The sequence below is a fragment of the Budorcas taxicolor genome, chromosome 13 (assembly GCF_023091745.1).
Source record: "Budorcas taxicolor isolate Tak-1 chromosome 13, Takin1.1, whole genome shotgun sequence".
In the NCBI taxonomy this organism is placed as follows: domain Eukaryota; kingdom Metazoa; phylum Chordata; class Mammalia; order Artiodactyla; family Bovidae; genus Budorcas; species Budorcas taxicolor.
Genome location: NC_068922.1, coordinates 51,129,666 through 51,153,819, shown reverse-complemented (window position 1 = coordinate 51,153,819; position 24,154 = coordinate 51,129,666). Strand labels below are relative to the sequence as shown.

The window sequence follows — 24,154 nt, the reverse complement described above, 5'->3', positions numbered from 1 at the left end:
TCAGTTCATAAATTCTACTTTCCTCTTCTTACTTTGAAAAATGTTTCAATACTATGTTTGTTTTTAATCACAGTCTTGGAGGAGGAACTTTTTTTGGCCTTTGCTGTCTTCTTACTGGTTGTACCACATTTGAAGAAGCTCTGGAAATGGCATCACGTGGAGATAGCACCAAAGTGGATAAACTAGTGCGAGACATTTATGGAGGGGACTATGAGAGGTTTGGACTGCCAGGCTGGGCTGTGGCTTCAAGGTAAGGGAAGGGGGCGTGTGTGCTCCAAGAAATACAGGATGTACAATGGAATGTTATCAGCCATAAAAAAGAACAAAATCATTTGCAGTAACATGGATGGACCTAGAGAGTCTCATGCTGAGGTCAGTCAGTCAGAGAAGAACAAATACATGATATTTCTTACATGCAGAATCTTAAAAAAAAGCTACAAATGAACTTACCTACAAAACCAAAACAGAGTTGCAGATGTAGAAAATAAACTTAACGTTATGATGGGGGGCGGTGGTAAGAGGAGGAGGGAGGGGATAAATTGAAAGATTGGGATTGATACATACACACTACTATACATAAAATAGACAACTGGTAAGGACCTACTGTATAGCACAGGGAACTCTACTCAGTACTCTGTAATGTCCTATATGGAAAAAGAATCTAAAAAAGTAGATATGTGTGTTTGTATAACAAACTGACTTTGCTGTACATCTGAAACTAACACAGTATTGTAAATCAATTATATATACTCCAATCAAAATTTTAAAATAATATGGAAATATTAAGTATTGGGTCTGTTTTTTACTCTTTAAATAGCTTTGCATACTATGAAGTCAGCTGTTTAAAGTGCACAATTTAGTAGTTTCTAGTATATTTATAGAATTTTGCAGTCATCTTTGTAATGTAATTTTGGAATATTTCCATCATCCCAGAAAGAAACCTTGTTTCCATTAGCTCTCCCCATTCCCTCCCTCTTCCCATAGTTCCTGGTAAACACTAGTCTGTTTTTTGTCTCTATATGGCATCATACAAGTGATTTGTGACTGGCTTCTTTAACTTAGCATAACACTTTCAATGTTCATCCATGTTGTAGCATAAATCAGTACTTTGTTCCTTTTATTTGAATAACATTCCATTGTATTGATATACAACGTGTATCTTTTGGGTTTTAACTGCCTTAACAGGTGTACAAGGAAGTCTCATTTTGATTTGTATTTTAATGATGACTAATGATGATCACCATTTTAAAATGTTTAATAAGTTTAATATTTTAATAAACATTTTTAATATTTAATAAGATTTGGCTTATGGGATCTTCCTGGACCAGGGATGGAGCCCGTGGCCTCTGCATTGTCAGGCGGATTCTTATCCACTGTACCACCAGGGAAGTCTGGGTGCAAGGCTTTTAATACTAAAAGGCACTTGTATACTTGCTTGTTTACTAATTTTAGGTATTTTGTAAATTCTGTAGATTTCACTTTCTGTGTTTGTAACATTTGGTCAATGATAAGATCCCTTTTCTGATTGGTTAGGTTTGTGATCAAGTAATAGTTATTTATGTATCAGTTTTGTTCATCAGGCTTCCCTGGTGGCTCAGATGGTAAAGTGTCTGCCTGCAGTGTGGGAGACCTGGGTTCGATCCCTGGGTCAGGAAGATCCCCTGGAGAAGGAAATGGCAACCCACTCCAGTACTCTTGCCTGAAAAATCCCATGGACGGAGGAACCTGGTAGGCTACAGTCCATGGGGTTGCAAAGAGTCAGACATGACTGAGTGACTTCTCTCTGTGCTCATCAGGTACTTTGAAATACTTGATCTTCTAGGGAAATTGGAAACTCTTACTCAGGGACTCAGCTGTCTGTACTTTGCTTTGCTCAGATAAAGCAATTTGCTAGATGTGAATGTGACCATTCAGCTGAGTGGAACAGCTCTCCAGTTGGGAGCGGATCGCTAATTGAGGCATGTTCCTGGAACTTAGCCTGGTTTCAGAAGGAGCATGGTGCCTTCAGGGGATCTTAATGTGTGTGCTTAGTTGCTCAGTCGGGTCCAACTCTTTGCAACCCCATGGACTGCAACCCGCCAGGCTAGGCAAGAATACTGGAGTGGGTTGGCATGCCCTCCCCCACCTCCTCCAGGGGATCTTCCCAACTCAGGAATCGAACTTGGGTCTCCCCATTGCAGGCTGAACCTGGTGTCAAAGCTGGATTTCATAGAAACCTCAGGGAAGGCCATTTGCTCATTCAGAATGCTTGAATGAGTTCTTGAAGTTGTGTTTCTTTTTGAGCAGATGTTCTGTTATTTTGTAATAAAAGTTCGAAGATTTGAACAGTGTTGCCCTGAAAGTTACTTTTATCTTAGTAAAGTAACATTAAGTTCTGTTACACTGTTTTACCTTTGGTTTAGGAACCAGTTATTTATTTATTTTTTCCATCACAGCTTTGGAAACATGATGAGCAAGGAGAAGCGAGAGGCTGTGAGTAAAGAGGACCTTGCCAGAGCGACTTTGATCACCATCACCAACAACATTGGCTCAATAGCAAGAATGTGTGCCCTTAATGAAGTAAGGGGACATGGATTTCTTTAGTTGCTCTGAGGAAAATACAGAACTTACTATGTGGGCCCCCACCTTGTATACAACGTCTGTCTTCTCCGAACAGTGCCTAAATGTAGTTGTAAGTGGTGGATTTTGTTTCATTGGTGTAGTTAAACTGCTTCACATGTAGATTAATCTTAAAAGATTTTTATTTTCTTACTCAAGATAAACACTGCTACTGTCTAGAAGTAGAGCAGAAAGCAGAGGAAGGTAGGGAAGGTAGCCAGTTTTGCAGATAATGGGGACAGTTGGGTGGTGGTGAAGGGTGGTGATGCTGAATAAAGATACCATGCTCACTGTTGACCTGAAGAGTCCCTGGGAATGAATCCAGAGGAAGGCACTGAAGCTGGGAGAAATTGAGTGGGCCGAGGAGTGCCCACCCTGCTCCGCTCCCGCTGACTGCAGCAGAGCTGTCTTTGTGCTTTCAGCTTCTTTACAGTGCTGCCTTGTAGCATTCAGGTCAAGCAGCATTGTACAGGGCTATGAAAGAACTAAGAATGGCCTTCCCTTGGGGATCCAGTTGGTATAACTTGTCCCTGTTTATACACTTTTGTTTAAAATAAGGCTTTTAAATAGATAATGCAGGCATGTGACTTAAAGAAATCTCAAGTTACAAAAGGACTGTCTCATTTTTAATGAAAAAGACACAGTATTTTCATGAAGAAATTTAAAATATTTGAATGTTTTAACACTTCTGTTTTCTTTGTTGCACGTTCCTTTTCCTGTGCTTATGTATTTTAAGATATTTTAGTTGATGTACATACAATTTTGTTTTTTACTTATGTATTATAAATTGCAGGGTTGTGTATTTGATTTCTTTTTATATCATAAGTCATTAGCATAGAACTGGGCATTTGGTTGCTTGTCAGTGATCACTCTGCGATAAAGCATTTTTTAGTGTGAAACTGTTTCCTTGGATGGATTTATTTTTTTTTTTTTTATGTTTATTTTTGTTTATTTGACTGCGGTGGGGTCTTCTTGCGGCATGTGGGATCTGGTTCCCTGATCAGGAATGGAACCCAGGCCCCCTGCATTGGGAGTTTGATGTCTTACCATTGGACCATCAGGGAAGTCCTTGGATTTATTCTTGATAAGGGATTTATTGAGGAGTGAGATTTCTCATCTAAAGAATATCATACTTGTGGGACTTCCGTGGTGGTCCAGTGGCTGGGACTCCACGCTCCCGATGTAGGAGGCCCAGGTTTGCCGCTTAGTCAGGGAACTAGATCCCACATGATGCAACTAAGACGTGGAGCTGCTAAATAAAGAGATAAAATTTAAAAAAAGAAACCATGGTTATGAATCTTGATGGATATTGCCAAGAAGCTTTGCACAAGGGCCACACCATTTTAGATCATTTTTAGCAATGAATGAATGGATTGGTTTTACCACAACTTGACTAATATTGGGGGTTAGTTAGAATTTCTGTTAGTTGTTTTGCTGACTTTTTTTTCTTTTAGTGCCTATTTAAAATACAGTTTTATTTAAGACTGTGTTTTCCACTTTCAGTGCTTATAAAGTACAATGTTATTTCCTTTCCCTGTGCATATATTCAGCATTGTCAAGAATGCCCAGTTGTTTACCGTAGAGCTCAGCTTTAAAACTGCCTTGTGCTTATAAAGTACAATGTTATTTCCTTTCCCTGTGCATATATTCAGCATTATCAAGAATGCCCAGTTGTTCACTATAGGAGCTCAACTTTAAAACTGCCTTGGAATTTGCTTGTCCTTCAGTGTTTTGTGTGAAACAGTGCTAAATCCATACTACGTTGGTGTAATCAAGCTTCAGTGGTGGGCCCAGATGGAGGTGCTCGGCCACCAGGGACGCCCCCAGGCATTCCTCCTGGCTGGCCTCCAGTGCCCTGGTACAGCTTGGTAATGACAGACTTGCAGACTTTTTTCCAGCTCCATCTGTCTCTGTTTAGATTCTTCCTTCACAGGATGTAGTATGTAAGATCTTGGGTCATTCAGACATCCAAGGAAGGAAACTGTCAACATCTAGAGTCTTTGCTAACTTTTAATGGCTCTAAAATTTTACTTTTTTTGCTCATTTAGTGAGGTTGAATTTTTTTGTGTGATATTTTCTCTTATAATTTGCCTGTGTGTTACTTTTCTTCTTTGAATTGGTCTTAGTATTTTTTTTAACTTATATCTGTATAAAATTTTGTATTTAATTATAGTTATGGTTTGTCATGTTAATTCAAATGCTTTTCTAATCTTTATTCTCCTGTGACATTTACTGGCATGCTTTGAAGTGGGTTTAGAGTTGTCTGGGGCTCAAATTTAAGTAGCCCTGGATCAACTGAAGTAAATGTAAATACTTTTTTTGGATCAACAGTCAACTAACTAACAGAAACTATGTACATGATACTGTCTTTGGGGTAGCTTTTATGAGAGAACAGAAATTAACGTGAAAACTAATTGCCTTTTTTTTTGATGTGCTCAGAACATTAACCAGGTGGTATTTGTTGGAAATTTCTTGAGAATTAATACGATCGCCATGCGGCTTTTGGCATATGCTTTGGATTATTGGTCCAAGGGACAGTTGAAAGCACTTTTTTCGGAACATGAGGTAAGCGGAGTTATTTCCTGTGACATGTTAACCTTCATAAAGGGCGTGCTGTTCACGCTATGCTAGAATTTAAAGCAGTACTTATTATTTGTTTCTGTACTTGTATGATATGGTTAACTTTGTTCATGTTCAAAAGCTGCTTCTTACCTGATTTAACGTAAGGTAAATATTTGGTTAATTTCATTGTGAGCTTTAGCAATTTTAAAGAAGAAAGTCTTGACAAACATCCAGCTGTATTCCTGATGCCATTTTCTTTTCTGAACCATCCTTTGTGTTTTCCCCGTTGCAGTTTGTACTTAGGTTGTAAGTGTACTTAACTCAGTTCTTTTTTCATTTTTCGATGTCAGTTTTTATCATGTTAATATAGTTCTTGTGCCAGTTATTTTATTTAAGATGTATGTCCTAAAACCAACTCCATCAGTAAAAAGCATTCCAGGATTAGAGCCACACTGTTGTAAGAACTTAACACATAGGCTATGTGAAAAAGAATAATTGAATTGTTCAACCTGATATCCTATTTTGGAAAATTGTCTTTCTGATTTGAGGAACAGTAAAACCAGAGCTATGAAAGGGACTTTGTCTTTCCTCCCCTTGGTTTTGGGGCAGTTGGACTCTTTCAAGTGTTAAAGTGGATTGTAGATAGTGTTAGCATGAACAGTTTTCAGAATTGTGTTTGCATACTTACTTTATGATATGAGTCCTTTATGAAGTTTGGTTTTCCTCTCTGGCTAGCCTGTTTGCTGTTTGTCCGTGTATTTTCCATTTTCATTTAGACCTCTTGCTCTAATGTTGATCTCTGTACTTGTGGAGCTCTGATTATTTTAGGTTCTCTGAGTCATGAAATATACTCCTGCCTGCACACTGAAGTCATTGTGAATACTGTTGTGAAAGCTTTGTATAGATTGTTTTCAAGCCTTTCTTTTTCATTGTTCACTATTCTCATCTTACACTTCTTGGCTTGTAACAACCTCTGTCTTTTACTAGATAGTAGCTTGGGTCTGGAGTGGAACTCAGTATAATGGCTAACTTTATCCCTTCTTTTGTTGTAAAATAAAACCCAGATATAGAAAATCATGTAAAACAAAGTGTGTAACTAACTGTTACGACGCTGCATTTCCCCTGCAGGAGGCTCTGGTTTAATCCCTGGACTGGGAACTAAGTCTGCATGCTGCAGGGCATGGCCAGAAATTTAATAATAATAACGAAGTGAACGCCCTTGGCCTCTGCCCTCTGGCTGGCCGAGGGTTTCTGAGTGCTGTGGAGTCTGCTCGCCTACAGTTTCTGACTTTGTCATAACACGTCTGTGTGGCCGCTTTTTTTTCTTTAATTTACTTTTAATTGAAGAATAATTGGTTTACAGTATTGTCGATTTCTACCATACATGAACATGAATCAGCCTTCGGTGTAGTATGTGCCCTCCTGGAGCCTCCCTCCCACCTCCCCTCGCTCTAGGCTGTCACAGAGCAGAGTGGGGGCGCTCCGAGTCTCAGAGCAGTTCCCCCGGCAGCTTCGCGTGTGGTGGCTCTACCGTGTGTGTCCTCCTCTCCCCACCCAGCCCCGTCCACACGTCTGTTCTCTGCATCTGCGTCTCTTTTGCTGCCCCGCATATAGATTCATCAGTACCACCTTTCTAGTTTCTATATATATGTGTTAATATGCAGTATTTGTTTTTTCTCGTTCTGACTTCAGTCTGTATAATAGGGTCTAGATTCATCCACCTAATTAGAACTGACTGAAATGTGTTCCTTTGTATGGCTGAGTAATATTCCATTGTGTGTATGTACCACAGCTGCTTTATCCGTTCATCTGTTGGTGAACATCTGGGTTGCGTCCGTGTCCTAGTTATTGTAAATAGCGCTGCAGTGAACATTGGGGTACATGTGTCTCTTTCAGTTCTGGTTTCCTTAGGGTATTTGCCTCGTAAAGGGATTTCATATGGAAATTTTATTCCTAGTCTTTTAAGGAATCTCCATACTGTTCTTCGTGGTGTTTGTATCAATATAAATTTCCACCAACAATACAAGAGGGTTCCCTTTTCTCCACACCCTCTCCAGCATTTATTGTGTGTAGACTCTTCAATTATGGGCATTCTGACTGGTGTGAGGTGATAGGTATCTCACTGAAGTTTTGGTTTGCATTTCTCTAAAAATCAGTGATGTTGAGCATCTTTTCATGTGCTTGTTAGCCATCTGTTTATGGCTATGGTTATGTATGTCTTCTTTAGAGAAATGTCTTTTTAGGTCTTTTTCCCACTTTTTGATTGGGTTTGTTTTTCTGTTACTGAGTTGTATGAGCTGCTTGTATATTTTGGAAAATAATTCCTTGTCAGTTGTTTCCTTTGCTATTATTTTTTCCCATTCTGAGGGTTTTCTTTTCTCCTTGTTTGTAGTTTCCTTTGCTGTGCAAAAGCTTTTAAGTTTAATTTTAAAATTTTTGTTTATTGTAGTTTTTGTTTTTATTTCCATTACACTAGGAGATGGGTCATAGAAGACCTTGGTTTGGTTTATGGCATCGAGTGTTCTGCCTATGTTTTCCTCTAAGAGTTTTATAGTTTCTGGTCTTACGTTAAGGTCTTTAATCCATTTAGAGTTTATCTTTGTGTATGGTGTTAGGAAGTGTTCTGATTTCATACTTTTACACATAGCAGTGCAGTTTCCCCAGCACCACTTTTTGAAGAGACTGTCTTTTCTCTATTGTGTATTCTTGTGGCTGCTTTTTCTTTTAAAGCAAAGAAATAGAGTGAAAGGGCAGGCCTCTCTTGTGTGGGCACATGTTCTTTGGAGAAGCTTTTCTTGGAAAATGGAACCTTAGTTATCTATAGTATTTCAGAGACCTATCATATGGTCTGCGCTGCAGCAAGCCTTTCAGGACCGTCCCACGCCTTCTGTGCTCACTTCTCTCTCGCAGTGCGTTACTGTGTGATCGCATCCTTTGGAGACTGATAGATTCTGTGTCATTGTACGATTATCCTCTGATTCTTACTGGCAGTTTCTTTCTGCCAGTATGGGTTTTGTCTCATTTTCTGTTTTCTTTTTAATTTATTCACGTCTTGGTTGTTTTTGACCTCGATTGCTTGCTTCAGGAGATGGTCCAGCATGGTCTTCCTTCAGCCGCTGCTTCTCTGTCTCACATCTCTGCCTTCCCCTCCGGTGCCTCTGTTCTTCAGATGTTGCTCCTCTGACCTCACCCCTCTCTCCATGTTGCCTGAGGGTTCTGTTGTCCTGCTGGCTGCTGCCCCGCTCTGGATCTAGACATCTGGTGGGTGTGGCTGCTTAGCTGCCTCGGGTACCTCAGCTTTGCACATCCTGCATGGAGCTGCCTTCCTTGCTCTCTACATCTCTTGCTCCTGTGTCTTTGTTCTCAGGGGTGGTGTGACCGGATGTGCAGGAGGGACCTCAGCCTCCCTGCCACCTTTCTTCTCTTCTTCAGGCCAAGTCTTGAACCCATTCCACCCCATTCTTTGCTCTCCACCTCCAGCCCAACAGGGCCCTCACCCTCTGTGACTTGTCCCTGCTCCTCCTGCATTGCACTTTATGTCTCATCTTCCCTTCATTCTGGAATTGTGTTGAAATGCTCCAGGTCCCCATTGCTTCTCATCACCTCATTCCCCAGGAGATGGCCCAGGTACTCTCTCTTAACCAGAGGTAATGGCCACTGTGGGCTTCAGAGCTTGTGGGCCCCCCACTGAGGGCTCTGGTCTGATGTGCCAGAGTGCCCTCCCCTGCCTGGGAGCTCCTCAGAACTTCTCTGCTGGCCTTGGGCTCAGCAAAATGGGCGTCAGGAAATGAGTGGCAGGAATTAAGGGCCGTGTTAGCTTTAATACTAGTAATCATATTTATGGTAATATAAGTAAGTCTAAGGAGAATTGCTCTTATTTTTCTTTCTTTTTGTTTTCAGGGTTATTTTGGAGCTGTTGGAGCACTCCTTGAGCTGTTGAAGATCCCCTGACTGTTACCTGGGGCGGGGTTCCTGGAATCTTCCACAGTGGGATCTGTGGATGGACTCTTTTTTTTTAAAGACTTACTCAGTTTTATGATTGTCTACTACCTGAATCAAAGCAAGAAAGGACAAGTGTATTTTTCTAAGTCATCAAGATGAATTCTTAAAAATTCAGTCTGAACTAATAACCAGTAAGGAAATATATATATATTAAAAAAAAAAAGTGGACCATGTTGTATGAGGATTCTCTGTGTTTAAGTTGCTCTTCAGTATAGTGTAGTTTTGAAATTCAGCATCACTCAATGGAGGCACTTCGGGAGAGAACTGTTCTTTGTTCAGCTGGCTTTGGTTTTGTGTCCTGTTGAATTTGGTAAATATAAGGCAAGCAACTCTGTATTACAGTCTAATCACATTTTTGTCAGTGTGGCTTTGGAGAGCGTCGTCTTTGCGTTAACTTTGGTGTGTATAGCCTGGTGTGAACATTGAAAAACGTTTCAAGGTTCTGCAAACTTACTGGTAGATGAATTCTTAATTCTGTGCCTGTAACTTTTAACAAGCCACTTTTGGAGGGGCAGTTCCAGGTTGTTTACATTGTAGATCCTGGGAAGGTCTGTTTGGAATGACAGGACTTCTGCCCTGGGCAGGATTTCCCTGGGTATTGGACGGATTATGGATGTGACAGAAGTGAGTAAGCTAGTAGAAAAAGCATATCTGGGAGGGCCAGACAGAAAAAACAGAGAGGGCCGCTAGTATTGACATCTTTTCAGGGAATGGGGGGAATCTGGTTATTTCAGGCCAGTAGAAAGGGAGGAATGGAGCTGTCCATCGATAGCCCCTGGAGAACAGGGCGGGGCTTCTGCTTGCCTTGTGCTTGCCTGAAACTGCCTGGGAGTTTGCCTCAGTTGGATATAGTAGTGGAGGGGCTGTATGTGGGAGGCTCAAAAGGCTGCTTGAAGAGAGGCAGATTTTTGAATGGAGCCTTGGTGGAGGTTGACTTTGAATTTTTTGTTTCTGCTGTGCAAAATGATTTAAAAACCTCCTAGGAGAGAGAGCAACATTTGTATGTTCTGCATCCCTGGTGAAGGCAATGAAGGTTTTATATAAAGCAGCCTTTGAAACAGAAGGAAACCCCAAGGCTCTCTGGCCTCTTCGTGCCCCTTGGCTTCAGGCGACGAGACTGGCCTGGGAGGGACCACATATGGGAGGCAATGTTCCAAGGGACAGAGGGGCACAGGAGAGAGGGGTTGGATCACCAAGGGAGGAGGGAGTTTGACCCCACAGTCCCCTTCCTCTCTTGGCTGTTGTCAAGAGTCATGGTCTGCCCACCTGCAGGGAGGGCACAGCCTGCGTGGGGTCAGCCCAGTGCCATTTCCCAAGGGTGGCCACCTTTGCACACTTTCCTGGGTACATGTAGGCTGTGGTGCTGCTGGCCAGTGCAGGCTGTGGAGCTGGAGGGACATGGGGGGATGGGAATTGCAGCCCAGGGCCATGTGATCAGCTTCCTCTGCTGCTGCTGCCCTTCCTGGGCCTCAGCCTGAGTCACTTCCAGTCCTGTCCTTCTGCCTTCGGCCCATTCCAACCATGTGCTTGTAGCCCCAATGTCCCCCCGCGGCCGCCAGAGTCAGTGCCACCACCCACTCACTGGTATCATAGTGGTCATGCTTTTCAAGCCCCTTGCACTCCAGATCGTCTTTCCTGCTTCCACTGGGCAGAGGAAGGGAGCCTGTGTAAGCCTGGTTGCTGCCTGTGGACACCCAGGTTGGCCTCTGAGGCCTTGTGGGGTCCTGCCTTTTCTCCTTGGACTTAACTGTGTTCGTGAAGCTGTGCCAGTGCTTTTTGTGGGTCACGTCACGCAGCCCTTGTCATCCCCACCATTTAACAGAAGAAGGAGCCTGCCCAAAGTCACAGTTAGGATCCAGCAGAGCCCCCTTTCCTCTTATGCCTTGCAGTTGCCTTCCACCTCCATGGATTCACCACTTCCTGCTCTTGAGAAACTGCTTCTGTGGCTACACTTTGTGCTTCTGATTAGCCCATCCTTTTACTACAGTGAATCTCATTGCTAAATCTGATGGACATTTCATGTTCTTATTTTCTTTAGTTCTATCATTACAGACCACACTTGCTTTTCCTTCTATCTCCTAGGCCACTTTGTCTCTGCCAGTTTATTCTCCACTGAAGACAGAGATCACTAACTCTCAGGCTAAATCCTGGATCTACTTAAGCAGACATCACTCACTTTGATTTCCAGGGTAGCATGTCTGGCACAGCCTTTGCTTTTAAGCTCGTCTTAAGGTAGTGACTGCTTTCTTCCTTTGGCCCCTTTCCCCTTTTCTTCTGTATCTCCAGGTCTTTACACAGAAATGTCTCCATCCTCTCCCCTGAACCTCCGCCAGCATCCTCTCTCAGTTACTGCTACTTCACTAAACTCCAATTTGTAAGATGTGTGGAAGCTCAACCTCTCATCACCACAGGCACCACCCTGATCTAAACCACTGCCCTGTCTCATCTCAGGAGTTAGCCCTTCCAGTCTGCCAGCCTGGGTAGCCTGAGGGTCTCACCCCACACTCCCCCACTAGAGGCAGTGGGCATGGTAGCGGCTATAACAATGGTCCAGATGTGAAAGGAAGGTGGCCAGCCTAAGATGGGAGCAGTGTATGGTCATGTAGAGAGAGGTGTTTTAGTGGGTTTAGAGATGTGGAGATTGGAAGTGGGGGAAGGAGGTTCTGTGAGGGTACTTAGGCTTGCTAGCGGGGCTTGATCTTGGGCTGCTTGAATTTTGATGCCGAATAGGCAGCCGGATATTTAGGTTGGAGACAATAGACCTGAGAATGATGTGCATGTAGGTGGGGATTTAGTGAGTCCCAAGGTGGAGTGAGGAAACCAGAGATGGGCAGAGGAGGACGGGGCTGCGAAGAACATTGAAGAGGGGACTAGTGCAGGGGGCCCGCTGCTCAGGAGACTGGAGGGGAGAGGAGCCCTGCAGGCACCCGCATTAGGAGGTTTCAGAGTTGGCACAGATTTGGTTGCAGGTCATGGATGACCATGAGGAGAGCAGTTTCCCTGAAGCTGTGGAGCCAAAGCTGAGCTGTGCAGAGGTCCTAGTGAGTGAGGGTTGGTGAGTAGAAACAGTAGCTGCCACAGGATGGCTTTGGACTGAGATTTTGTTTCTTCTCCAACAGAATAGTTGGTATTTCCAGGCCTGGGATATAGCTAGAGGAGTGAGATGTGGGCTGGTTCCACCATGGCAACCCTCCTGAGTACTGGCATCCGCGTTTGGGAGACTGCTTGACTGTGTCCCCGCCCATCTCCAGTGCTGAGGCCAGGGTGGCAGGGAGCCCTTGGCCTCTTCCCCTGCTCATCCCTGACTGGCGCCCCATACCACAAGGAGACAAGCTGGCTCCTCTGTCAGTCACCTGTTGCTGGTGATCAGTTCCATTTGTTCAGAAGCACTTACCTTGACTTTTCAGCTCTTGCCACATGGGCTTAAAGGGAATGTAGGTGACCAAGGGTATGTATGTGCTCAGCACAAAGTATTTTTAAAATCTGTTTTATTTACATTTAAGTCAATTACATGCATGTTTTATTTTTTAAACGAGTAATTAGCAAAATGCATTAAAATTTTAAAATAGCAATTAAATATACAAAAATATATAGCTTATAAAAAAACTGCAAATGTTTAAAAATATTCTGCTGCAGAATTCATAGTGTACAAACATGTCTATGAAACCTGAGGCTCAGCGTTTCATAAACTTCTTTTTTTGAAGGAGTTATATACAATATCTAGTGAATAAACCCCAGTAGGCTTAAAACTACAAGACTAATATCCCCTCTTTCTGGCAAAGATCTGTCAAGAGACCAAGAGAGGACAGTTCAGGAACACTTTCTTGGAAGACTGAGCTATCATCAGGAAAGAAACACTAGCCCCAACTTATTCTCCTGTTCTAGGCCTGAGAGGGAAGGATGGATGGACGGATGGTGTGCACCTGGCCTGAGATGCAGATTTTCCAGGCTTATACTAGCTCAGGGAACTGCGAGGGGCTTCATCGAAGTATAGCCAAGGCCCTTGACACTGGTAGGTATATGTCTCTGGAGCAGGGAGCCCCTGGCTGTATAGCCACAGAAGTGATTTCTGGGTTGGTAAGCCACACGTGCTGATGCTTGGTCTAAAAGTGGAATAAAACTCTGCATCTTGCAACAATTCAGGCTCTGAAGCTGAACTGGGACAATAACAAGATTTATTGAATAAGCCTCTCTATTTTCCTCCTCATGTTCCAATCAAATGGAAGCACATTCTGTGGCACACGGGAGCCTTCATTAATCTATACACTAAAGGAACGTGGCCCAGCATTTTCCAGTTATCAACTGCAGATTTCATCAGAATTTAGACACATTCATCTCCTTTGCTCAAATTCCTAAATACTAATAATGAAAGAGGTTCATTGATGGAAGAAGGGTGGTTTCACATATAGTTCCTTTCCAAATTTCTGGTCACAGGCTTAAGTTACACTTTTAATCCAGGGAATCCCTGGGCTGCTGCTGTGGGTGGCAGGATATGGCGGGGGTGGGGTGGGGTGGGTAAAGAAGGAGAGGCACAGGTCGCTGCCCCTACCCCCAAGGGCTGCCTGGAGGAAGCTTTAACTTTGATCTGCAGAGGGAAGAATGAACTTTTTTAAAAAAAACTGTTGGTGGGGTAATTTCTCATTGACTGGAAAAAATGTTGGGTGAGGAGAAAATTCTGTGGGAACATTTGTTCTTTAGTGTGTGCACAGAGTGGGGACGGAAAGGGAATAGGTTCATGAACTTGAACATGGACATTCAGCTATGAGGCAGCTGACCACCTATTTGCTTAGCAACATTTGAGACATCTGCCCCACAAAACGAATTGCTCAGCCTGCTGCTCCAACCCCCGCCTCAGAAACATGGGTTTGCCTAAGAAACCATGACAGTTGTAGCCAGATGTCACTGCTGGGCTGTCAGTCCTCGCTGGAAACTGGGTTGGGGGCTGGGGTGGGCCTGCAGCCTGCGCTGCTGCTGCTCAGACTCAGACATAGGCTGGGGACTTCCCTGGTGGTCCAGTTTCTAAGACTTTGCTCTCCCAGTGCAGGGGGCCCGGGTTCAATTCCTGGTCGGGGGACTAGATCCTACATCCCACACCGGGGGGAAAGAAGAAAAAAATGGTTGTGCTCTCTTGTTATTTGGGCATCTATAGTTAAGAGTCAGGGAGGGACTGTAGTTCGATTTGTGTAGGAAACGAAGATTTCATCATGCTGCAATCAGTGGAAAATATGCCTTATTCAAAAGGAATGTAGTTACAAAAACATCCCCCAATTCTGGGCTCACCTTTTACAGATATTCTGACTTCTGGGATGGGTCTTCCCATGACTAGGAATGGTTCTTGAGTAGTACTTGTCTGGTATTACATAAGTGGAAAAAGAAAAAAATTACACAGTTGATTGTTGAACAGATGGATTTGAACTGAGGTCTACTTACACATGGATTTTTTTCAATAAATACATTCTACACGGTCCAGGCTTGGTTGAATCCACAGATGCAGAACCACAGATATGGATAGCTGACTGTCAGGTTACATGCAGGCCATACAGGGTGTCAGCACACCTAACCTGTGTTGTTCAAGAGTCAGCTGCGTATATAATACAGATACATATACACACACCCCTACATACATGTACATGTGTGTGTACTTGCTTGTATATGCATGAATGAACTCTGGAAGGTTCACAAGGAACCAGCTAATAGTGTGTACTCAAGGGGTGGGAAACTTGGCTTACTGGAGTTCAGGAATGCAAGAACGACTTAACTTTATCATTTGTGAACCACGTGAAGGGATTACCTATTCAAAGAATTTAGAAGGAATATTCAGCACTGAGCAAAACCACATTGAGGAGCACAGTGGGCAAAGGTAAATGGAAGTGACTGAGGCAGATCAGGAGGGGAAAGGGAAGGGAGCCAGGTGAACTGGGGCTCAGTGGAGAGCCCCTAAATCTCAGGAGGCTCTCAGCTGTGGTAGTTCCTATCAGGACAACAGGGGAGTCCCATGTGGCTAGCATGATGATGTCACTTAGCACCAGCTCCTATGACCCCCCAGGCCTGCCTGCTGGGCTCCAGACATGGTAGTCAATCCCCATAACGGCTGGTGGGGACACCCTTAGTACACACTCCTGGGTGAGAAGCTAAGGAAACAGGCTTTGAGAGGCTAACTTGTAGAAAGGCACATGGCTAGTGAGTGGCAAGGGGGTGGCTGAAAAACCTGAGCAGCTTTTCTGTCCAGAGCTCGGGATGTCTCCTTGTGTGCATTTCATAATTCCCTGAAAACCTCTCAGAAACAGTTACTACAGTTGTTCAAAGTAACTTAGAGTGGAATCAGGCCATGAAGATGATAGGCTTTGGAATAGGGATGTGGAAAGAAAGGATCTTTGTTAAGAACAGGGCATTTAGCCACGGTGGGAGGTCCTCAGTATCCCTCAGCCCAGAACTCTCCATGGGCTACCTGCTCCTATCTGACCATTACTTTCTTGGCCTGACCAAATCTTTGTACCTACTCAGCCAGGAATCAGGTCAGGCTGGTTTTGTTTCCTGTTCTGCAGCCAGCTGAATTCAGCTGTACCCCTAGTAACAACTAGATAATGATTGACCCACTCGTGGAGTTGAGTTGAGGCTAAGTTCTGCTGCTCTAGCCCATGGTACACAAGCCACACCCAACTCTGAGCTGCCTAAGACATGTTTTAAGACCAAGTTAAAAAACCACGTCACCTGCCAGCGGCCCAAAAGCAGACCAGAGTCCTCACACAGGTTAACAAAAGGTGAATAACTCATGGAGATAGATCTGGACAGGGCAGCCTCACTGAGCTGTGAGCCTGATGAAAGAGTATTAAGGAATCTTTAACTTCCTTAATAGTGGAGGTTTGATCTTGTCCCTCACACAAAACTGATTTTAATCAGAATTAAAGGAAGATGTAAATTAAACCCTGGCCACTCAGTTACAGCAGTGCAGCCCAGTTAAGTCCTGAGGAGGACCTAGATGGGAGCAAACATTTGTGTTGCGTTGTTACGAGGCGTAAGAATGCATGAGTGACACTGGCCGTGTTCCAGTAGGACACTAAGCCAGGAAAGGGAAGATGGACACTCGGCCACTTCAGTGTCAGGCCCCACCTTAGCGGAGAGCTGAGTTTTTAAAAGCCCTGCACGTTCACAAACGCTGAGATTACTACAAATACAGGGACTTTGTGAGTCTGTCTCCTTGGTACCGACACTGAAATCCTATGAAAGCTGTGAGATGAAAATTGGCAAGCATAGAACACAAGAATTCCTCCTCTGAAGGGAAAGATTCTTTTTCCTATTGGAACTCTATAACGAAGATGTGACATTTGTCCCAAGGCTGTTACATGAAAATGGTGAGTGTTGGCTATTAATGAGGCAAGTCCAGAAGCAAGCCTACCTCTGACATTGGTCACTGAAAACATTTCACTGTAAACTGTGCTTTCCAGCATTCAATTCTATTGTGCTACAAACAGTGAATGCAGAAACAGGGTGAAAGTAGGAGCATACAAATAGTTCTTTTCATGGGTGCCAGACAGGCTAATAAGGCTTTCATATAAAAATATTCCACACTTCCCTTGCCCTGTTTAAAGAAGCAGTCCAGCTGGCATACCACAAATAGGTCACATAGGGTACAGCCAATTCTGACCAATGGATTTGTAATTTTCCGAACTGGATTCTGCCCAGCACTTTTCTAGGCTAATGGGAATTTTCCTCCTCCTCTGGTCCCAGCCATCTGAGCCAAGGATAGGTTCCCTCTCCCATCCTAAGACAGTAGAGGCTGGATTCCAAAAATATTCCTGGAGACACTCCCTGAATGGAGTAGCAAAGTTTCCTCCAGCCCCGCTCCGTGTCATAAACGCTGCATTTCCCATGAGAAGCTGCCCCTAATCACACCTGTGGGGTGGAGCAGAAGCAGTGCTGTTGAGGAGGCCACCCCTAATCTGGAAGGAGGTGGAGAGCAGGGCTGTGGAAGAGAACTTGCTGTCTGACCCAATGCTGCTTCACATAGTGAACTTATAAAGTAGTCATGAATCCTGCTGGACTCTGAGTCATTTCTAGAAAAGTAGGACAAAGAACCAAAGAGCAGCATGTGGTTTTTCTCCTGTAACGACACTCTCAACTAGTTATCGTTAAGTCTGAATACTGAGGCACACGCCAATGATGAATAGCCCTGCAGGAGCTTCCCGAAACTATTTACAATTGCAGGTGCCTCCCTGGCTTCAGAATTACATAGGGATCTTATTCGGGATGCTTTAAATAGTTAAGATGTCAACGACAGGCATCTTCTCTTGAGAAGAAATAGAGACAGGGAAGGGAAGGGAGGGAAGAGAACAGAGGGCAGGACAGGGAGAGGCAAGGGGTTAGCATCCTCCTCAGCTCAGCAAGGCCAGGAGGACTGGCCCATTATCAGAGAGATGCTCCTTTCCGGAGCCGTGTGAAAGGCTCACAGCAGCTTCCTACTGGGGCAGTGGGCCAAGACTAGCAGCTACACTGGAGCCACATTGTATATGTGGGGATGTGGGCAGCACCCTGGGGCCCTCGGGTCATACAGGGACAGCGTGGGCTCAGAGACCCGCCCCGTGCTGGGGCTCCTGATGGTGGCTTGACTGTGCCTCACTGGTGAGTAGGAGGGGAAATAAGAGGAAATGGCTTTTGACCAGACCTTTCCAAGCACATCTACTGTTTTTAGCTCAGATGATTTGATAAGCAATGTGAACTTGAGGAAGAATCCGTGGTGGCAGGTACTCCTGCTGTGTTGTAACCAAGCCCCTGGGTTTCCAAGATGGCCTTATCAAAGGAACACAATGTGAATAGCCTTGTTGGCACTGCCTCTGGCATTGCAACCAGCTGTGCTTGGGCTGAGGTAACCGCTGTTTTCACTTGGCTTAGAGGCTGCTGGGAGGGTTTGCTGCTGCAGAGGTGTGCAGGGTCTGCAGAGAAGCTCATGTGTTCCCAGGGTGTGTGTGTGGGGGGAGGGTAGGGGCTTTAAAGACCTGCCTTCAGTTCCTTTCTGTAACACTTGGGTTTATCTTCCCTTCTGGTTGATAAAGATTCATCTTGGCATGGAGATGAGTGTCTGGGAGACAGAATGTAATGGAGTTAGCAAGAGATCCTCATGAGGTTTCTTGAACCAAATTGCAGGTTCATCCATTCCTCTTGGCACGGGGTAGTGTCAGAGTACTTTGGTTGTCACAAGATGCAGAAGTCTGGGTTCCCAGCCTCGCTGGCCTGAGGGTTCTTCATGAGACAAGGAAGCAGCAGCTGGTGCTCTCGTGAGAGCAGCCAACATAGAGACCACTTGTGTTCCTCCCAGCTCTGCTCCTCCCAGATCCTGCAACAGTTTGATCCTGTGGTGAGCTATACAATGTTCTCTGCCCCGGGGAGGGGTCCCTGTAGGGGTCCACGGTCCTGCTTACTGTGCAACTGGGCCAGCTGCAGAACTGGCATGTTGCACAGTGGACATACTTTGCGAACTTCCAGCCATTTAATAAGGCACCTGCAGAATGAGACACCGCAAGAGGCAAGATGTCAGTCCCGTGTCTGTGGCACCACCTGCCCACACACCTCACATGCTGAACATTTTGGAAACCCAGATCTGGGGAGTGGAGTGAACAGCCAGGTCCTGAAGAGTTCTACCACTGGGTGGAGAATGCATTTCATTCTCTGGAGGAACCAGAGACTCCAGTTTTCCAAGAGGCTATAGTCAGCATATATCCTCAGTCGTCCATGACTTCTTAAAGAATGAAGTACACTGAGGAGGGTGGTGGGAAGGAGGGGGAATAAGGTTTTCTAGTACACATACAAAACATAAAATTGTAAGAGAGGGAGGAATATTAAACATGTCTGTAGGAAGGGGGAAGATATGGTCCTACACTACTACTTACACTGACTTTATTTTGATTTAAAATAATTATGGTTTTGATTAAAATAAACTTTTAGGAAAGGAAATTCTTACTGAAAAGTTCCAGTAAAATAGCTTTTTATAGCCTGGGTCTCCAAGGAGGTATGGGCTTGTCTGACTGCCTTAAGTCCTGCCTTGGTAGTCACGTTTTCATTACCCTGATCCCTCCTAATGTCTGTCTGTCTGTATCTTTCTCTCTTACACACATGCACACACACAAATACAAATGCCACTCAGTAGGGTGCTTTCAGCTTTCTACATTACAAACTAATCATGAAGTCATCAAGCTTGTCTGCCACTGCCCCAAGCCCATGGGTGAGTTGGTCAATGTACCTCAAACTCAGGTCCTCTTAAATAATCCCACGCCAATACTCACTTTCTGTGGAAGGCATGCTTACATGGACAAATCCCCAACTCATCTCGAGGCTTGAAGTCTTCTAGACACACTGCACAGAGCTGAAAGACAGATTTGCAAATGAGGCAAAGTATCTGCTAAGTCATTGCCCAGGCCAATGTAAAGTGCAGACCCCTGAGACCCAGCCATTTGAAAGGACTTTCAGTATCCCATAAGTCTTTGAAAGAAACAGGATCAAATGGGCAAGGTCTTCTGAAGAAGAGTCTCCTGCTCTTCCTGCACATATCTCAGAATTTGAGGGCAGATGGGAGAAGACAGAAAGCAAGAGGCAGGTTCCTTTACTTCAGTCCATCAGAAGAGTCTGACTTAGGTTTCTTCTTATCAGATAGACTGAACATAATTTTTTGTGCTGTGCCAAGGAGCTGACTTTTTGTAGGAAATGCTCTGCCTACTAGCAGTAGAGCCCCTGAAAGGACCTCGGATCCTGAGGCAGGTGCTGGGGCTCTCCTTTTTCTGCTCTTCATAATGTGGAATCTGTAAACCATAGCACAGCCTTTGGTAATATGCTGCTTGTAGTTCCTGGGGTCCCTTACTCTGACACTGTCCTGTCAGTGTCTGTCTTTGTCATATAAAAAGTGATTCAAGAGTCACTGAATTTAAACTTAGGAAAATATGCAGATGGGCCAGGATTGCTCTGATAGGTGGCTAGCCTCAACTGCTTGGAAAGAAGCCTTTTTCAAACCCAGATGCTGGGTTCCAACCACTTCTTCAGCACTTACCAGGGCCAAGGGACACCAAGTATCGTCCCATTTACTCAATTTACAGATGGGGAAACAGAAACTCAGAGCAGTAACCATGTTGCCTGGAGGCAATGCAGTTGGTTAGTGGCCAGGCCTGGGTGAGAATCCAGGTCTGTAAACACTTTGATTTGCCCAAAGCTTGAACTCCTCCCTGCTTGCTTCCCTGTCCATCTTCAGCAGTCCTGGTTAAGCCATCACCATTTCTTCAGACTGCTGACCAGCCTCCCCATCACCCATTTCTTAACCTATAATATGTAACCCAATATTCTTAGGTTTTGTGACAGGACATGTGGCTCTTTGTGCCCTGTGGCCAGTGCTATGAATGTTGGTCTTCCGTCACCCTTCTCCACAGAACTCTCAGGGCCTTGTGTAACAAGATCTTCACAGGAGGAGGAGAATGGATAAGTGTCTTATCAGTTTGGATTACTGCTGAGACAGCACGAGAGGAGGGAGGAGAGCAGGACAGATGGCTGGCCTCGGCTGGGACACCCAAGCTGTCTGACTTCTGCCATCGTGATGCCCCTCAAGCTCTCTTCCTTTATCTGCAGGGTAAGGACATTATGTGCCTCTCCCTCCCTCCACCTGAGACTGTCATCATGTCATCAGCTCAGGTTGGGGGCAGGCCCGAGGAGGTAGGAAGGCATTCCACCGATACAATTTTTTATTCATATTTAAATTTAGTGATGGGAACACTATTTTCAAGCCCATTTTTGTTTTCTGGAGGAAGGTTAAGAACAAGCTGTGGGTAAAGATGAGAAACTAGCAGTTTTGGTCTTGGGCTTCAGCTTCCCATCTGTAAAGGGGGAATGATGTTCCCACCTCCTACACTGTGTGAACAGGTCCTCTGGCCTTAACATCGAGCTTTCTTCCTGGCATAACCTTCTGAAAAAAAAAAAAACCAAACATTGAGGACTGCTGGCTCTGCCCTGTAGAGATTCAGTGCTGATCCTACCAAAGGGCAAGATGTTGGATGAGTCATTCATTTTTATTTGGTTATTTTCCCAGAATCCAAAATTAGATTTGTAGCCTCTTCAAATGGAGTTACTATTAATGGCTATTATGTTCTTTTAAAAAAATTCTAAAACCGTAGTCACTTGAAAAAAAAGAACAAGATAAACTCTGACATGTTAAGTGCTAAAGGTGACCAAAAGCCAAGGGCAGTCATGAAGAGAAAAGCTTAGATCTGACTACTTAGCAGTTCCCTCAAGGGTCAAACTAATTTTACAAATTTACAGATTGTACTTTGCAAATGAGATTTATTCTGCAGTATTTCAATGAGACTGTTTTTTTCACTCCTTCTTTTAAAATGGAGATATAATTCATACTCCATAATATTCACCCTGTAAAGCATACAATTCAGTGCATGCTAAGTCACTTCAGTTGTGTCTGAGTCTTTGCAACCGCATGGACTGTAGCCTATAAGGCTCCTCTGTCCATGGGCTTCTCCAGGCAACATACTGGAGTGGGTTGCCAATTCCTCCTTAGGGGATCTTCCTGACACAGGGATTGAACCTGGGTCTCCTGCATTGCAGGTAGATTCTTTACTGTCTGTGCCACCAGGAAAGCAATTCAGTAGTTTTTTTTTTTTTTTTAATATATTCAGAGTTGTGCAACCATCACCACTATCTAATTTTATGTCAGCAAATGTGGAAAACTCAGCAGTGGCCACAGGACTGGAAAAGGTCAGTTTTCATTCCAATCCCAAAGAAGGGCAATGCCAAAGAATGTTCAAATTACTGTACAATTGTGTTCATTTCACATGCTAGCTGGTGGCTCAGATGGTAAAGAATCTTCCTGCATTGCAGGAGACCTGGGTCGGGAAGATCCCCTGGAGAAGGAAATGGCTACCCACTCCAGTATTCTTGCCTTGAGACCTCCATGGACAGAGGAACTTGGGACTACAGTTCATGGAGTCACAAAGAGTTGGACACAGCTGAGCGACTAACACACTCATACATGCTAGCAATATTATGCTCAAAATCCTTCATGCGAGGCTTCAGCAGTACATGAACTAAAGACTTCCAGATGTATAAGCTGGGTTTAGAAAAGGCAGAGGAACCACAGATCAAATTGCCAACATTTCCTGGATCACAGAGAAAGCAAGGGAATTCCAGAAAAACATCTATTCCTGCTTCATTGACTATTCTAAAGCCTTTGACTGTGCAGATCACAACAAACTGTGGAAATTTCTTAAAGAGATGGGAATACCAGACCACCATACCTGTCTCCTGAGAAACCTGTATGCAGGTCAGGAAGCAACAGTTAGAACCGGACATGGAACAACAGATTGTTTCAAAATTGGGAAAGGAGTACATCAGGGCTGTGTATTGTCACCTTGCTTATTTAACTTACATGCAGAGTACATCATGTGAAATGCTGGGTTGGATGACTTATAAGCTAGAGTCAAGATTACCGGGAGAAATAACAACAACCTCAGATATACAGATAATGATGCCACTCCAAAGGCAGAAAGTGAAGAGGAACTAGAGAGCCTTTTGATGAGGGTGAAAGAGGAAAGTGAAAAAGCTGGCTTAAAACTCAACATTCAAAAAATAAGATCATGTCATCCGGTCCCATCACTTCATAGCAAATAGATGGGAAAAAATGTAAATAGTGAGAGGCTTTATTTTTTTGGGCTCCAAAGTCACTGCAGGTGGTGACTGCAGCTAGGAAATTAAAAGATGCTTGCTCCTTGGAAGGAAAGCTATGACAAACCTAGACAGCATATTAAAAAGCAGAGACATCACTTTGCCGACAAAGGTCCGTCTAGTCAAAGCTATGGTTTTTCCAGTAGTCATGTATGGATGTGAGAGTTGGACCATAGAGAAAGTTGAGCACCAAAGAAGTGATGCTTTCAAATTGTGGTGCTGGAGAAGACTCTTGAGATTCCCTCAGACTGCAAGGAGGTCAAACCAGTCAATCCTCAAGGAAATCAACCCTGAATATTCATTGGAAGTATTGATACTGTAGCTGAAACTCCAATACTTTTGGCCACCTGATGTGAACAGCCGACTCATTGCAAAAGACCCTGGTGCTGGGAAGGATTGAGAGCATGAGAAGGGGGCAACAGAGAATGAGATGGTTGGATGGCATCACCAACTTAATGGACATGAGTTTGAGCAGACTCCAGGAGATAGTGAAGGACAGGGAAGCCTGGTGTGCTGCATGCAGTTCATGAGGTCGCAAAGAGTTGAACATTACTTAGCAACTGAACAACAACAAGTAAGCAGTCACTATCCATTCTGCCTTTTTCCCCTGGTAACCACTGATTAATTTCCTGGCTTAATGTATTTGTTTATTCTGGTCATTTCAAAATGGACTGGAATCACGAAATGGCATCATACAACGTGTGGTCTGTTGTGTCTGTCTCCTTTCACTTAGTATGATACCTTCATGGCTCATCCATATTGCAGCATGAATCAACACCTCATTTTAATGGCAAGATGGTATTCTGTTATATTGAATATAGCACCTTTGTTTATCCAGTCATCTGTTGATAGCAACTTGGGTTGTTTCTACCTTTTGGCTATTGTGAATAATGTTGCTTGAAACATTAGTGTACAAGCATCTGTTAGAGTTTTCAATTCTCTTGGGAGTTTTCAGTTAGGAGTAGAATTGCTGGGTCATACGGTAACTCTGTGTTTAAGTTTTTGAGGAACTACTAAACTGTTCTCCAAAGTGGCCAAACCATTTCACATTCCCATCAGCAGTGTATTAGGGCCCCAATCTCTCTGTATCTTCAGGTTATTATATCTTGCTGATTTATATACAGTCTAGATGGTATGAAGAGATACTTTATGTTTGAACTGGATTGCCCTAATGACTAACAATGTGTTTATTGACCATTCATACACCTTCTTTGGAGAAATGTCTTTTCAGATTCTTTGCCAATTTTTTAGTTGGGTAATTTTTCTTTTTCTTTTTGAGTTGTATGAG

General features: G+C 43.9%; 2 protein-coding genes across 2 annotated transcripts in view; one reads left to right on the top strand and one right to left on the bottom strand.

Annotated features, from left to right (window-relative positions):
* PANK2 (pantothenate kinase 2) overlaps window positions 1-9,482 on the top strand; it is a 29,943-nt gene extending 20,461 nt beyond the window's left edge. Inside the window, 4 exon segments of the mRNA XM_052650428.1 lie at window positions 74-250; window positions 2,436-2,559; window positions 5,038-5,163; window positions 9,061-9,482. Of these exon segments, the coding sequence (XP_052506388.1) occupies window positions 74-250; window positions 2,436-2,559; window positions 5,038-5,163; window positions 9,061-9,111 (478 nt within the window). The 3' untranslated portion in view covers window positions 9,112-9,482.
* Window positions 9,483-16,945: 7,463 nt separating this feature from the next.
* RNF24 (ring finger protein 24) overlaps window positions 16,946-24,154 on the bottom strand; it is a 111,046-nt gene continuing 103,837 nt past the window's right edge. The window contains exons 6-7 of the mRNA XM_052650384.1: window positions 19,440-19,519; window positions 16,946-18,658 (exon numbers count right to left, since the gene is read on the bottom strand). Coding sequence (XP_052506344.1) covers window positions 18,520-18,658; window positions 19,440-19,519 — 219 coding nt within the window. The 3' untranslated portion in view covers window positions 16,946-18,519. The remainder of the gene's footprint in view (window positions 18,659-19,439; window positions 19,520-24,154) is intronic.